Here is a 16,779-nt window from a genome sequence, read left to right on the forward strand (position 1 = left end):
AGTTATTATTATTATTATTAGCATTACGACCCTCTTATATGCATGAAAAGCACAAGCAGCGAATTATGCCAGACTGTTTAGAGTTTGTAATTTGCGCTAATTGACTTGTGAAAACAAAATGAATTGCACAACTAAAGGTAAATCTATTAAAATAAAATATGAGGACGAAAAGTCTTGAATGTCTAATGACTTTAAGAAGAGCAAACATCTGGCTACATGTTTGAGCCAGAATGTGAAATGAATGTTGATCATCTTCAGAAAGTGAACTGGTAAAAATCTGTTTCTCCTCTTTAGTGACATTTTTCTTTTATTTATCTGTCTTGATTTCCTTCCATGCCCGTTCGCCGTCCAGGTTTGATGAATCAAAGTATGTTATTTAAAGAACAAGAGGTGGTGAAATACTTGCAAAAACAGCCATATATCACATCCTAACTGCACCAACTTAAGCAGTGACGTAAGAATACAAAGGCTGACAGAAAAGATCCTGCTCTCTGGAATTATGTCTCTGTTTAAAAAGATGGGTGTTTACAACAGACTTGAAATCGTCCAGAGATCCAGCAGGAGGTGGCACGTTTGGCTGGGCCAACTGGTTCCGCGGGACCTCGCCTAGTGATCACTCCTGGCAGTTGTGCAGTGCAGGTCCCAGCAAGATACTCCGTCGGCACATTAAAACCAAATCTGGCCATTCTACTCCGCCCTGATCTTGTCCAACTTAAATCTGGGCTTTGTCGTTATCTGGATAACAACAACATCTGGATATGGAAGATATCCGGAGGAACAGCTCACAGTTTAGAGGCAAAGTCCTCGTAAGGGCAAACGTGAATAAAAACACAGAAGAAAATGCAAATTGTTTCACCTTGAGCACATTAGACTGCTCTTTAACCGAAAGTCTCCTACAATGTCGATGTCTTATGTACGCTGAATGCAGAGGTTGTGATTTTTAGTTTGCTGATTTATAATGAAACTGGAAAACTGAAGTTCCCACATCCTCAAACCAGAGTTGGATAGTCACTACTGGTTACATTTACTCTATTACATTTACTCGAGAAATGTTTTTCGAAAGATTTTACTTTAAAGACTATTTTTACTTTGCTGTACTATTTACTTCTACTTGAGTAATTTTATTACGACCTATTTCTACTCTTACTTGAGTAAAACATTTTGGATTCTCTTCCCACTGTGAGTAACTTCACTGAACATGTTTTAATCAAAAATTCACCAGACACACACCTGCAGGTTTTGTTAAAGTTTCATAAGTTTTTTTTATTGAAATAAACTTAATTGAAAACATTTTTTTTTTACCTGATTTTATTATGTTTTGTTACTTATAAGTTATTAATGAATTATTGTCATTTTTGTCCTGAAAATACCAACATTTCCACTTATCTTTGTATTTTGGTCCATCTAATTATGTAATTTCCAAATATTAAATGACTGACAATTTGGTCAGTAATTGCTTGAGTAGATTTTTTTTTTTTTTACCAAATATTTTTTTTACTTTTACTTGAGTAATTTCTTGGATGGCTACTTTTTACTTATAATGGAGTAAAAATAATTTTGAAGTAGTGGATACTTACGTACTCTTACTTGAGTACATTTTTTGGGTAATCTGTCATCTCACTCAGTGCCAACCTGACTAATTCATCTCACACCAAGACTACGACTTCTCTGCCTGTCGAGATTACAAAATCATCTGAACGTTGGAATGCCACTGGTTCAGACCTACCTCAGCCGCATCTTCAACTTCTTTCCCACCATCAGTAACCAGTAAAACAAGACCCAAATATTTACCTCTAAACCCTGTTAATCTTGGTCTTTCTTAGCCAAAATCTCTTCCTGGTCCTTCCTGGTTCAGACCGGTAACTCTCATCTTGAGTCAAACTCTACGACTCTCAGTCTGTCTGTAAATTTGAGTTAGTGAAACTTATAAAACATAATAAATAAATGACTTGTTCACATAAAGACAGCCAGCCATGGCAACATCTACAACAAATTTTCCCAAATTGCTGATGCCACAAAACACAATATCTGTGTCACTGCTAAACCCGTTAGCCATGATGACTAATTGTAGAAAAACTGCACATTTTAGCAACACATGATTTATTGTGAAACAATCCATTGAGTGGAAAATAATCCCATAAACCCACAAAGGTTATTCATAAGTTCCCGATCAAGAAGTGAGCTTTGCCTGCGTACTCCTAGCATTCCTGCATTAAAATATGATTAGTCAAGCGCTTACAAAGAACTGCTTCACTACATATGTATCCTGCTCTATAAATGGCAACAGTTAAATATTTGAAAACCTATAAAAAGATGGCACTGTTTTTGGTGTTTGGTTTGTTTTTTTGTATCTATTATTTGCATAGGGTAAAATCAACCTCTGTTGCATGGTGTATGCAGCAGTATTTGAACAGTAATGCTCCGTAAAAATCAAAGTCAACTGCAGCTTAATGTGTAGAAAATATTAAATTATAAGTGACTAATTGGGAAAATGATTCTCTACAGCCAAGGCTTTTGGGTAACTCTCAGAGCTTAGCAGATATAGCAAACTCTGAGTCATTTTAAATTATTTTAATATTCATAAATTAACCAGTCTTAATAGTTGTCTCAAATTAATAAGTTTCATAGATCCCATATTATTTGATTTGTGTACATCCTTGCTTGCCGTTCAGTGAAATAATTCAAGCAGCAATTCAAAACAGGCAGATAAGTATAATGACTGACAATAACAACATTAAAAATGTATGGGGCGTGCCGTGGTGGCGTAGGGGATAACGCGACCCGTATTTGGAGGCCTCGAGTCCTCGACGCGGGCGGCGCGGGTTCGACTCCCGGACCCGGCAACATTTACCGCATGTCTTCCCCCCTCTACTTTCCCCGTCCTGTTAGCCTACTTCCGTATAAGAGACACTAGAGCCCACAAAAAGACCCCCTGGAGGGGTAAAAAAAAATGTATGTATGTAAAGAGTGCTGTTAAAAGAAGAAGAGTTGATTTGTTTGAATTTTCCGATATTTATTGAAACCCATAAATATACCAGTTTGCTGGAGAGGCATTTAGAAATATCATGTCTAATCATGCCTGAAGAAAATAAAGTAAGGCAAACCTAAATAACTAATAAACAATAAACAATAACACTGATGAGATAAAACAACAAATTTTAAACATAACACTAGCTATGGCTTGAGAGTTAAGGCCTATACATAATCCTCAAGAAAAGAGAAATTGGTTCTCTCTTCCACGGCTGCGAAAGCAAAAGGACACCATTTCATCCTTGTAGCTCTTCTCTGGACATTGTTGCAGCTTGTTCTTAATTTATATTCTAAAAAAAAAGTTCTGTCCTTGATGTCCTGCTGGGTATATGTGGGTCTTTACAGGAGCTGAAATGTATAATATATTTGTCTGACATCAGTTGCCTGGAGGGAAATACGTTGAAGTACTCTAGATAGGAGTTTTATGACCCAATTTTAAGATGTAAAATTTGATGTTATAACATAGTAAACTCTGTGACGCCACACCAGTGGACTGGTTATGATATCTAGACAGTTCAAACCTTTTCTGTCCGCCCACTACTTGTCCCTAGTAAGTAATGCAGGCGCACAGTGAGCAGGATGGAAGAAAAGGTTGGCATCTTGTCACCATTATAACCGTTAGATGCTACGCTCATGCTAACTGTTGTTTTTGTGGAGTGTTATTCCTTTAAAAACTCCTGAAAAACATGTAGATTTTGCTAACCTCTTTTTAAACTTTAACTCAGATTGTAACTGAGATTGTCTGCTTTGGTCAAATAATAGCTTTTTCCCCATAAACCCTCCACGAGGGAGGACCATATTGGAGTTGATGGCAAAATGAAGTCTCTCAAATACCAGTAAATTTTCAACAAGTATCTGACTCCACCAGAAAGCTGAAAATGGATAACCAATTGATATTTCCAAATAATGATGGAAAACATGGCAAATCATCATAGGACTGATTCAGAAGCCACAAAACAAATTCCTTCTCAGTCCTGTAGAAGTCCTGTGTGTTGAGCTGAAAGAGGCGATTATAAGGAAAGGCTCAGAACTAAAATGATCAACAGAAATTGCGCAAACATCCCTCTTTCTGTACGGCCCAACCATGAAAGGATAACACACTCTCATGTTGCCAGAAGAGAGGGTTGTGCTAATTTTATCAAAACATTTCTTCTTAACATGGTTCAGTGCACTCGGGTTAAGTTTTGTATTTGAGTTGTTTTAATGTTAATTTGCTTGAAGGCTTTTGATACACCTTTACCAGGGTCACCAATAAATATGACCGAAAATTACGCACAACAGGAGAATTGCGATTTCACAGTATGGAATAATGAGACGGCCTGAGGAAGTCAACCATGTATTTCTTGGCGTGACATGTTGGCCTGCTGGCATCAGCCGAGTTATTATTATTATTAAAGTTATTAATTTATTAATTTAAAGTTATTAAAGTTATTAAAGTTATTATTTATTGCTGCTTTGTAGAATAGCGTGCGAGTTTTTATACGTTTTAGTTGCTGCATAAATTACATAGTGGCGCTATTTTATTTAAGTTAAACATGCAAGTCAAATCAATCGAAAGCGGAACTGATGTCATGTCATGTGAGCGCAGTCCGGACATGTTTAAAACGCGCACTGTTTACCTTTCGCTGTAGTGGAAAGGCTGACTGCTTAAAAAAAATGTATTCTCTCGGTTCAGAGAGTTTAATTAAACAAGCGAGGTAAGGACTCGGAAAGTTTGGATTTTATTCAAAACCTTTTGCTCTTGTGCTGCTTTGCTAACAAAGCTAAAACCAGTTAGCCCGACTTAGCTTCCTTGTTTGGGTAGATTTCATTTTAATTTTTTTTACGTTTCAATTATTAACGCTGCTAAAACTTGAAACGTATCTTTTGTTTATATTTTATGTAGCCATTAACTGAAAAACCGAGGCTGCAACAAGAAGTAGTCAGCTTCCTTCTTTCCCCCTCCGTAACATGTTAAAATGAAAACATGTCACTAAGATGGAAATCAGTATATTATTATTTACTAGATTTGTTTTGGAATGTAAAAAAGCGTTTTTACCTGAATGACTTATCAGTGAAATGTGATCTGGTAAGCGAACACCCTGGGAATGTCATTATAATGTCAGTTGTTTTGAATATTTTTTACCATTTTTCCTGAAACATTGAAGAGCTATTTGTGTAACACGGTGCAGATATGCCCCACGCGGTTACATTGTTTGACATTATTGGCCCTTTGGTTCTCGTAGTCGCTATATTTTAGCACAATACAGCTAATCTTTTGAGATTTTGAACTGTTTTTACCCTGAAAGAGTCTTAAATTGCTGAGTCTGTCAGTTGATTTAAAAACACAGCAATGTAAGGAGAACAAAGCACATAAAACTTAAAAAAAGATTCCAGGAATCAAAGTGTTAAAAATGAATGAGCTAAAAATAACATTTAAAAAAGTCACTTTACTGCAATGATTCAGCCTTAGTCATAATAATAAATGATCAGGTTCTGGACTGAAAATGAGTGAAAGCCTGCAGGCATATTGACATTTCTTGGGAAGTTTGGTAAAATGTCAAGAAACTAGACGTGATTCAAGACTTTTTGTGCAGCAATGTGAGATGAAGCCTCGGTGTGTTTTGGTTGTTTTCCAGGGAGATTCAGGAGACTGAGCTGCAGAAGTTTTACAGCCGCCTCGTGAAGCTGCTCCAGCTCAAGGAGCTCGGTCATGAGACGGTGGACTCGCTGCAAAGGCTGCACCTCATCCTGTCCGCTAATAAATACGCCAGAACGTAAGAGGCCCTCCTCGTGATCTTGATACTTTTTTTTACAAGTATTTGTTATAATAATTTTGATAGGTCTGATAACACTGTAATAATGTTTTCAGAGATCCCTTATTTTTTTTCCGAAAGCCCAAATATGTCATGACGCTGCTTTAGGTTGTGTTTAGCCTTTGTCTTAAACTAAAAACATAAAACATTGATTTGCTTTCTCAACCACAGACTAAGGATGCAATATTTTATTTAGACAAATAATCTAGTCGGACATTTTTGAATGACAGCAATGTCTAAACCATGAGTCTGCAACCTTTACAATCTAAAGAGCCATTTTTACCCTTGACTCTTGCTAAATAAGTCATTTAAATCTGTAAACATATATATATATATATATATATATATATATATATATATATATATATATATATATATATATATATATATATATATATATATTCCTTCATTCCTTCACGAAGGAATAAAGGAATATCCTTTATTTAAATAAATGTATTTTCTGCTAAAAAGAAGAAATGTGCACAGAAACATGCACAGATGTTTCTGTGCAGATGTTTCTGCACAGAAACATCTGTGCAGAATATGGACTGGAAACCCCGGGATCAAAGTGGGAAACACCCCCAAAGGTGGCGGAGAACGCCAGAGCTAAGATCCTGTGGGACTTCCAGATCCAGACAGACAAAATGGTAATGGCGAACCAACCAGACATTGTCGTAGTGGATAAACAACAGAGGAAAGCCGTTGTGATAGATGTAGCAATACCAAGCGACTGCAACATCAGGAAAAAGGAGCACGAGAAACTAGAGAAATACCAGGGCCTCAGGGAGGAACTGGAGAGGGCCTGGAAGGTGAAGACCACAGTGGTGCCTGTGGTCATCGGGGCCCTCGGGGCAGTCACCCCCAAACTGGACCAATGGCTACAACAGATCCCAGGAACAACATCAGACATCTCAGTCCAGAAATGTGCAGTCCTTGGCACAGCCAAGATACTGCGCAGAACCCTCAAGCTCCCAGGCCTCTGGTAGAGGACCCGAGCTCAGAGGATAAGAACCACCTGCGGTGGGTGAGAAGGGAATTTTTTATATATATATATATATATATATATATATATATGCATACACACACACACCCACACACACAAAAAAGTGTTGTCCCTACTAAACAATCATCATTTTTATTCCTGTTTTTCTTTTTGATTATTGTAAAATAAAGACAAACACAACACTTTTTGAAAAAAAGATGGATATCTCTTCTCTGAGATATTGGCATTTATAAAAACGGGTAAAAATTTTTTATAAATAAGCTAAAACACATACTTGCCAACCCAAAGACAAGAAAAATAGATTTAAATGTTTATTTGTCATTGATTTTCTTGTGGAAAATGAATGTAATTGTGCCATAAGAACAGAAAAAGCTGCTAAAACCTCCATTTGTTTTTGAATTCATATTTAAAAACATCAGTTTGATTCTTTTTAATTTTAAGCTATTGTTGGAGATATAAAGAGCTACTGGTGGCCTAAACCACTGCAGATCCAAAACTTAAAAAGCGTTTAACATGTTTGCTTTGTTAAAAGAAAAACATCCCGTTTAAAATTTGTCTCAATTAAAAGAAATAGGAAAAAAAAAGTTACTCTACCTTTAGCAAAAAGAACAGGCTTTCGGGTCACTCTCTCTTTTTAAACACTTAGCGTATTTAGCCAAGTTAAATAAATCACTTAATTTGGCGGCTGCTTCTGAGTAAAAGTTATGAATAGACGTGTTTCTGTTTAGTATAAACAACAGAATTTAAAGGCAAATACTTTGTGTTGTAAATAAAATTTTCAATTGTAAGAAGATTTTAATGTATTGGTAATCTTTCTTTGTAGCGGTAGTCCAAATCTGTATCAACACAGTAAATCAGTCCAGGGGCAACAAACGGCTGTAGATCTCATCCCAGGCAGATGTGATGGTTTATGATGTTTGATGGCGTCTTTGTGGTCCTCTGCAGCGCCTTGTTGTCTTGCCGCCGGATCACACCAGGAGGTTTATCTTTCAACAAGTTTATCTTTAGCTTTTGTGCCTTTGTGACAAGAGTCGTGAGGTTTGTTTTCTACGGGAGGCATTCAGAGATGTGTGAATCTGAAGCTGGAAAGCCTTTTCCCAGGGGTGTCAAACTCATTTTCGCTTTGGGCCAAATCAAGACCATGAATGCTCTTAAAGGGTCGGTTGTGCCATAATAATGTATTGATAAAACCTGCTTACCGACTGTTAAAATATTATTGAATTCTTAAAGTTAACTAATATTAATGAACATCTTTTCAGTCCCTCCAGGATTTTGTTATACTGTTTGTAATTTTTGCAATAAAATCAAAGTGTTTGTGGGACTAACTTGGAAATATTTGCACTTATTTATGATGGTAAAATTACTCGCTGTAGAGATCACGGACCATAATCTGATATCAATTAAGGCTGAGGCAGCTGTTTAGTACAAATAAGGAAGTTTTTGACCATTTTTGAGAAAAATCTGCAATAAACTCTCAAATATATATTATCTCAAAAAAGTGTGGGGATTTGTTGATTTTGCTTGAATTTCCACAATAATTCTCAAGAAGCTGGAGGGACTGATTGATATAATTTGGCAGTAAACAGATAAAAATTACATTGATTTGATTGATAACATAATATTTAAGCACACTTAGTGTTTAGTCTAGAATCTAGAGGGCCACATAAAAAGCTACGGTGGGTCAAATCTGGCCCACGGGCCTTGAGTTTGACACATGTTTACTATGAAACACTTTGACTTCTTCTCTGATTAACGCTTAACATATTTAACTTGTACTTTTTTAATTTTTTTTTTTTTATCCTTACTGCTCTGCTGTTTCTGTTGTCACCAATCAAAGGCTGCCCTCAGATCTCCAGCAGAGGCTGCTGTTGCTCCTCTCCTCACCCTCAGAGCAGCTCCAGGTGCTGAGCTCCGCTCTGCTCAGGGAGACGCCGCCCTCTTCTGGTGAGGAGCTGAACAACATCCAGGAGAACGTCAGTCAGCTGAACACGCATGCTGCCGCTCTGCTCGTCTCGCAGGTTTGCAGGAAGATAGAAAAGAATATGCTCAGAATTTTATTTTATTTGTGAGCCATTCCAACTATTGCTGAAAAGATTCATTGAATTAGTCCCGATTAATTAATTACTAGAATAATCAATTAATTAATCGATTAATCATGAACTGGATTAATCAGACTGAACAAAAGGCCAGCTGCTAAAAGAACAACATAATCAAAGCAGCAAATAAGCTTTGATTATACATTTTGCATTTAAGATTTAAAGAAAAGCTTTAATATGTTTTACCCAGAATTCCTAGAGTCGTGAAGTTTCAGCTTCACCTGGTTCAAATTCTGTAAAAAAGAAATAAAGGACTTCTAAGCACCTTTTTCTATCCAATTAATCAGTTAATAAAAAAAAAATACATACATTAACAGGTCAGCCCTCCGCTGTATTATTGATGTTAAGTCAAGTAGAAAGGTTTGAGCTTTTCACATTTTGATGTAGAAGTAATTTTGTCACTGCAGATGCATCCTTTGCTACAAGTGATTCACTAAAAAAATGCTGTCATTGCATTTCAGGCAATAAAATGTTTATTTTCCTGTTTAGAAAAGGAATAAATTATTTTATTAATAATTGCATCGCTTTATTTGCATTAATGTATTTCTAACTTTGCATAAGGAAAGCTTAAGTTTAAAAAATCTGCATAATGTGCCAATTTTTAATCCGATTAATCAATTAATCTTCATAGTTATTAATCAATTTATCAATAACTGAAATAATTGATAGTTGCAGCCATAATTTCCGACTTGTTTTTCCGCTCTGCTTCGGCTGCAACAGGCCAGATCCAGGACGGATTTGAACAATCTCTGCGCTCAGCTCGTTCACGGTCTGGAGGGCCGGCCGTCTGACGGGCCGACTCGCTCGCTCATGTTCACCCTGCCGGTGCTCAACAGCATCCTCAGGCTCAGCCCAGAGAGCCTCACCGAAGGTAACCAGCGGACGAAAAGAGGCTCCTCGGGACTCTGTATTTACGGGTACTTGTGACTCATATCCTTCTTTTTCACCTCCAGAACACGTGACCATCCTGAGTAAAAAGTTTGTCGACTGGCTGCGCTACGCAAGCATCTTGCAGGGGGGTGGAGCCTCCTTGGGAGGGTTCTTCACAGGACCCAGGTCCCGTCAGGTGAGCGATCTGGACCCAAGATGTCCCCGCGGAAAGTTTGAAAACTTTGTGTTTCAATCCATGTTTTGTTTGTCTCAGCCTCTGCCCACAGCAGAGCTGGATGGCTCGGTGTCGGGCGACTTCTTCACCGTGCTCTGCGTGGGCCAGGGATTCACGGAGGACCAGTGGATGAATGTCTATTCGTTTTCCATGCTGCGCCGCTGGCTCCTCACCTACCACTCTGTTTCCAGCGGAAACAGCACAATGGACGCTGGTATGACCACAGATTGTCATCTTACCGCCACAAACTTTAGCGTATTTTAAATGGAAGTTAGGCTTTTATGACAGATCAGTAACCTTAACCCTAAACCAAAGTTCCTACCTTGAAAGTCTACAAAAGGGTGAAACTGGATTTGATCATATTGGATTTCTTGATAAGTATGGAATAAAGTTTTGAGTTTAGACTTATCCCAATAGCTAAACGAATAAATTTAGATATATATATTTTTTGCTAATAAAGGACTTGTTATATTGATTAAGAGTTAATATTTGCTTTAAGATTGCCTCACAACTTTTTTGTCTACCAACCAATAAGACACATCCGTTTTAAAAAGTTACGGCTCTTTTTGCCTCTACCCCTGTAAAACTGAACCCAAGGTACTTTTCATCTTGAGAAACAAAGATTTGGGCAATCTGTATTTACACTAGAATAATCCAGTCCACAGTTTTCTACAGTAAATATTGTACATGTTTGGTAATGTAAGATAGCAGCGTATGCCCAAAAATCAACATTGAGTTGTATTGTTATTGGTGGAAAAACCCAATAGTGGAGCCCAAATAAGTCAAAGTTTGCATCCATAATGTCCTAAAAAAACGAGGCCGAGACTGAAAACAAAGAGCTGTTCTGCCAGAGTTTGGCAATGGATTGGGCCAGTCCATTTCCCAGTTAGTCTATCACATAAAAATCTTATTGCAATCTATTGAACTTTATGCTTGGAAAGGGACAAAATGGGAAAAAGTTCAAAGACTAGGGATACTTTTACAAGGCACCTTATATGTGTGACTGATGTTTTACTGCTCAGCGTTTCAAACTTTAACGAACAGGCGTATGCTAACCAAATGGGACTTTGTTCTTTGTAAAAGAGCCTCCTCAACCCATGAATCACAGAGGTTACTCAACCTTCACATCGCTCATATGAAACAACCTGCCTTTTTTTTTGTTTTGTTTTGATCATCTCCAGCAAACAGGCTGCAGCTCAGCCTCTCCCTCTCCCACTCCTTTTCCAATGGTAAGACATGAGGATTCACGGATCTTCGGTGCATGCGTTCACATCTGAGAATTATTAACTCAACTAAACTCCCGAAACGTTTTCTCGAGGCAGCTCAACAAATTTGAAATGCTGATTATGAATCCCAGCTGCACCTGACCCTAACAAACAATCCCTAACAAAACACGCCACTAGCTTCTGATCTCTAACTTCCTCTGTCTCTGCTGTCCATGTTGGATAAATTGCAGTGATTGCAGTTTCTTTCAGAGAATGATGCACTAACCATTTCATACCCCTGGAGTCAAATATGTTACATGTTTAAGAGTTTTTCTTTGTGAGAAATGTAACTTTTTAGTTTTGTGCTAAATATTAGATGTAGCATTTAGGTTGTGGTGGTAATGCCTGTTTAAACTTGTCTGCGCATCTTTAAAGATTCTACTTTAAAGAACTACTACTCAGTGGTAGTTGTTATTGTGTCTTGTCTCTATCCTGTAACTGCGAAGTAATTTCCCTGCTGGGATGAATAAAGTACTTCTATTCTATTCTATTCTATTCTATGTAAATATGACATTAAAGTAGCTAAATAAACCAAACTTTAGTGACATTTAGATCATCGCCTATGATGGGTTGTTTTTATCGTAAAAGTTGAGTCAGAAAACATGTGGTGTGGCTTGCAAGTATGTTTTTATCCATTAAATTTGAACTGATTTGGTCACATTTTAGCCACAAACTTCAACACATCTTTTTTTTTTACTCTATGTGACAGAACACAAAGTTGCTCATTATAGAAAGGAAATGCATATAATTTTTTTTTTGTCTTTTTGTTTTGCTTGCAAAGTATTTTAACATTCTGCTTTTCTTTATTTGTTTGTTTTCTGGGCCTCGATCCATGTGGGTCCAAAGCAGTCCAATCCAAGCTTCTTTTCTTTCCACTCTTTAATACCTGACCCTGCATGTCGCAGATGATCGATCAGAAGTGGACGGATCAGTGGTTTCCATGGTTTCGGCGACGTCCTCCTCCAGCCGCCTTCTTCCCCCAAAGGAGCGTCTGAGAGAGAAGGCGTTCCAGTACTGCCAGCGCCTGATCGAGCAGTGCGATCGCAGTGAGTGAGCTCCACCAGGAAATCCTCCTCTTTTAGTTCGAATCGTTTAAGCGTGCGAGGCTGAACTCCGGTGTGAATTTCTCTCTTTCCATCAGAAGCACAGAAGAAGTCGGACACGGAACTGCAAAAAGCGGTGAGATTTTGAAGGTGTAAAATCATGAAAAGATTTCATGAAAAGGAGCTGGGCCATAACTCTACTTCATTGATTTTTTGAAGATTTAATTATTGGGAAATCTGGATATGTTTTTTTTCTCCACCAATGAACCCTTTGTGTTTCCATAGTTCATAGTGACGTTAGCCAGACCTTTATCAAAATATTCACAAAAACACATCACACCACTGCTGTTTGTGTGCTGACTGGTTCCTCTCTGTTAGTGCATGGTGGAGGCCGTGTGCATCCTGGACTGCGTGTGCGTAGAGGACCCCTCCATGGTCTTCCGCACCTTCCCGTCCATAAAGGCTCTGTTCAGTCGGCTGAGCTCGGATTTGTCGTATGCCAGAGTCCTGCTGCCCATAGCGCAGTTCTACCTCAACCATGGTGAGCGCTGAAGGCTGACTGACATTTACTACACATTACCCTCAACAGTGGTCAGAGCTTGTTAATAATTAAACAAAAACAATAAAATCATTCACTGAGCTTAAGTTGGTTTTTGTTAGTATTTATTACTACTTCTGCAAGACTCGTTTTATTTTTGACGCCAGATCCTTTATGATGGATCAAAAATTTTTAATCATACAGTCTGATTTAAAAAAAAAAAAAAAAAAAAAAAACGTGAAAATTGTGGGAAAAGTGTACAGACTCTGCTCTGAATGCTGTCTTTTTGACAACTTTCTACTGTTGATTTGAGAGCTGCATAGAAACCACAACGCAGTTTATGTTAAATATGGAGAAAAATCCACCAACAACTACAAATTTGTTTATCTGAAATTGAATAACGGTAGATGCGACCCTGAATGTGTGTGTGCAGGTGAAATGGCAGCCGTGGACTGCGAGTGTGTGTGGAAGTTGGTCTTTGCCCGCTTTCCCGCAGAGCTCTTCAACGACCCTTTCCTCGCCCACGAGCTGCTGCGCTTCCTCCGACAGAACCTGGACGGCCTGCGGCTCCGAGCTCCTGAGTTCATACGATTCCTCCCGAACCTCCTGAAGGTGTCTATCCAAAAACCCAGGCATGCTGCGTCCCGCCGCGTGGATCCCTGCTCACTTTCTGACCCTTCTGTGTGTAGTTTTTAGCATGGGATAGCTCAGCGGTCGTGGATGACTTTGTGGATCTGCTGCCCTCTCTGGTTACTGAAGGAACTGCGGTGGAGATGCTTCACACGCTGCTGGACCTGCCGTGCCTTTCTGCTACACTCGTCTTGCAGCTCAGGTTTACAGACACACAAACACGTTCAACGCTGGTTATTTACCCATGTCTCACTTGTTTCTCCATGTGCGTGCTGCAGGTCCGTGTCTTTGCCCATCTCGGAGTCGAGCAGCCGAGGCCTGCTGTCGCTCGACGCATTTCGAAACCCCGCGTTCAGAGGACTTTTCCTCTTTCTGCTTCGAGTGGAGACGGGCTCAGGTAGTGATGGACTCGAGATATGTTGGGAATTCTTTCTCCACACTTACATAATCCACACGTGTGACAGACGGGTATGAAATCTATCTGAGCAAACAGTTAAAACACTTATGATTAATGGTTTATTAGGTTAAAATTAGTTCTAATCTATTAACTAACAGCGCCCACTTAAACCTTCTTTCAGTGTTGTAGTTTGGCCGCCATCCAGGAGAGGGCGGCGCTGGTCATCCCTAAGTGGAGTCAGTTGATGCAGAAATAAAGATGGCAGGCCCATACCGGAACAGAAAAGAGAAAGGATCCAAACAGAGTCCAGAGCGTTTTACGTGGGACGTAAAACGCCCTTACTGCGGTTCTGTTGTGAAACATGAACAAGCTTAATGACGCTCGTTCATCCGGGATGCATGACGGGACAGCATCAACTTCTCAATAAAAAAATAACGGATGTGGTATGAAGGCGAGGATGTGAAGACTGAACAGCAGAGGGCATAACAGAAAAAAAATTACATAATGGGAACAAAACACGATCCTAATGAGCAAGGTTGATTTTTGGGTTAAAGTGCTTCATGAAGCAGTTTTAACTTTCTTTCAAAGGCAACCACAGACAACACATTAACAGAGAGATGTTCACAAAGAAGTACTGTTTCACATATTTTATTCTTTTCATCGTTTACATTTCTGTTCTGCAGCTTGAGACGTTCCCATTTTGTTATGTTTCATGAATATGTCTAACTGTAGTAATATGAGAAACCCACAAGTTTCTGTTCATTCAGTCAGTATTTGATGCAACAGCAACAAAAATAATGTTAACATTTTGTTATGCTTTTTTTAAATTCAGCATATCATGACAAATTCAGCCCTTTATGATATGAAAAGATGATTGACCCTTTTGATATAAGACAAAATTAATTTTTTTAAAGAAAATGACCGCTTATAAATTAATTGTTAGTTGATCAGATTAACTCGATAATTGTTGTTGTTTTCAAGACTTGTTATTTCTACACCGGTGCTTGGTAATAAAATTGTGTTTTTTTTCGAATTGATTTTGCTTCTCTTCTTAGGTCACACCATCGACCGGTTGAGCACGCTCCACGATCTGCTGGCCGAGGCGGCCGACTGGCCCAGAGTGGTGCGCTGTGCCCAGGTCGTCCCCGTGCTGCTGCACATTTATTTCAACACGGTTGTTACGGTAGGGACAGAGCGCATCCCGAGTTAACATTTGGAGCAGACAGAATAACATCGTCGTTGGTTTTCAGGTGGGTCAGGAGAAGCTGTTGGCTCACCTGATTCTGGTGATGCTGGAGAGGAGCGGCCTCCTCCTCGCCATCCCCACGTACAGCAGAGAGATACACAGGTACAACAGGAGACGTTCCCTAAAGGCTCCGTCTCCGTTTCCCCGCCTCCTTATTCTCTCTCGTTGCTCCTGCAGGGTGTTCAGCTGTCACCTGCTGAGGCTGTGCAAGCTCCGCCCCTCTCTGGTTGTGGACCAATCACACGAGCTGTTGGAGTTTGCTGGGACAACAGCGAACGTCTACAGCAAGGAAGAAGTCTACACTCACGTGGTAAAGAAAAAAGAACAGTTTTGGTTCTGATTAAAAATGTTTCCAATCATGTTTTTTTTTTAAGGAAAAAATCACTAAATATAGCCACATAGTTGCTAAGTTGGCAACAGTCAAGTGTAGAGGTAGACATTTATTTTATTGTTCATTTATTTTTAAAATGATCTTATGGTGATAATTTGGATTTGTTGTCTTGAGGAATTCAAAATAATGATGTTAATTTAAAAAACCTTTCAGTATTATCAGAATTATATTTTTTTTCCCCACTGTTTGTTTCACAAGAGCATCAGTAAATATCAGTAAGTTTGAAAATGTGTTTAAACGCGGTTACTGTGTGCAGCTTCGCAATATAAATCTCACTTATTAAAGTAACTGTGTTTTAGAGTATTTTCTGAAGGACAATATTTGTTTGTGGCGCTATTATACCTAAAAAAAGGAGTAATAAATAGTTTTTTCATCATTTTCATCTGCGTACGTACAGACCTGACTTGGTGGGCGGGTCCGTCACTCTATAGAAATGATAATAAAACATAATAGAAAACGCTGAGCTGTTTTTTTTTGTTTTGTTTTTGGTCGGCAGGTGTGGGTCCTGGGGGAGTACCTGTCGGCGGCGTCTGACTCCCGCTGCTCCGTGGCGCTCATCACTTCCTGTTTTGAAACTTTGGAGGCGGTGCTGTTTGAGATAACCTCGTCTGCCCCGCCTCCTGGAACGGTGTGCCCCGCCCCTAAAGTCATCACCACTTTGATGAGCGCGCTGGCTAAACTGGCGTCGCGATCACACGACTTGATTCCAAGGTGAATAACTTTTTTGTGTGCGTGTGTTTTATTAGCGTTCCTTTTAGAATAATGTAAGGTGATTGATTGTTTCTGTCTCTCGGTAGGGTGTCTCTTTTCTTCTCCAAGCTAAGAACTGCAGCCAGAAACGGCTCGGTTGCCTGGTGCGCCGACGAAGACGACCTCGTTGCCATAGTAACCCGTGGTGAGGAGTTGTGGTCTCTGCTGAAAGCCCCCGGTGTGGCTCAGAGCGTCCTGACCCCGCCCCCTCACGTCCTGACGCCACGCTGGCACAGAGACACGAACCTGGCCATGCCGCTGCAGCTCCGAGTCCTCACCAGGCTCACACACTCACAGTGACTCACACACACACACACACACACACACACACTCACACAGTGACAGACACACACTTCATTCTCCTGCACTGGCACTTGATATGAATTATCTGAACAACAAAACACCTTCATTTTGAAATTAGATTTTTTTTTAGTAAATAAATTAGATTTAGTGATGTTGTAAATGTAAATGTGTATAAATAAATAAATCT

At 39.2% G+C, this 16,779-nt stretch overlaps 1 protein-coding gene across 2 annotated transcripts; it reads left to right on the top strand.

The window, feature by feature from the left end:
* Positions 1-4,615: 4,615 nt before the first annotated feature.
* On the top strand, positions 4,616-16,712 carry ap5z1 (adaptor related protein complex 5 zeta 1 subunit). 2 transcript variants are annotated; one of them, XM_023348597.1, is made up of 18 exons: positions 4,616-4,727; positions 5,649-5,786; positions 8,666-8,846; positions 9,645-9,795; positions 9,878-9,990; positions 10,069-10,243; positions 11,211-11,258; positions 12,200-12,340; positions 12,436-12,473; positions 12,716-12,878; positions 13,309-13,487; positions 13,565-13,707; positions 13,784-13,902; positions 14,958-15,085; positions 15,153-15,250; positions 15,326-15,458; positions 16,036-16,250; positions 16,337-16,712. In XM_023348597.1, exons 1-18 carry the CDS (start codon positions 4,687-4,689, stop codon positions 16,587-16,589), a joined length of 2,457 nt encoding a protein of 818 aa, XP_023204365.1. In that variant the 5' UTR covers positions 4,616-4,686; the 3' UTR covers positions 16,590-16,712. The 2 variants fall into 2 exon arrangements, with proteins under 2 accessions (XP_023204365.1, XP_005806137.1); XM_005806080.2 differs by lacking the exon at positions 11,211-11,258.
* Positions 16,713-16,779: the final 67 nt, after the last annotated feature.

Source organism: Xiphophorus maculatus, chromosome 16, assembly GCF_002775205.1.
Source record: "Xiphophorus maculatus strain JP 163 A chromosome 16, X_maculatus-5.0-male, whole genome shotgun sequence".
NCBI classification, from domain to species: Eukaryota; Metazoa; Chordata; class Actinopteri; order Cyprinodontiformes; family Poeciliidae; genus Xiphophorus; species Xiphophorus maculatus.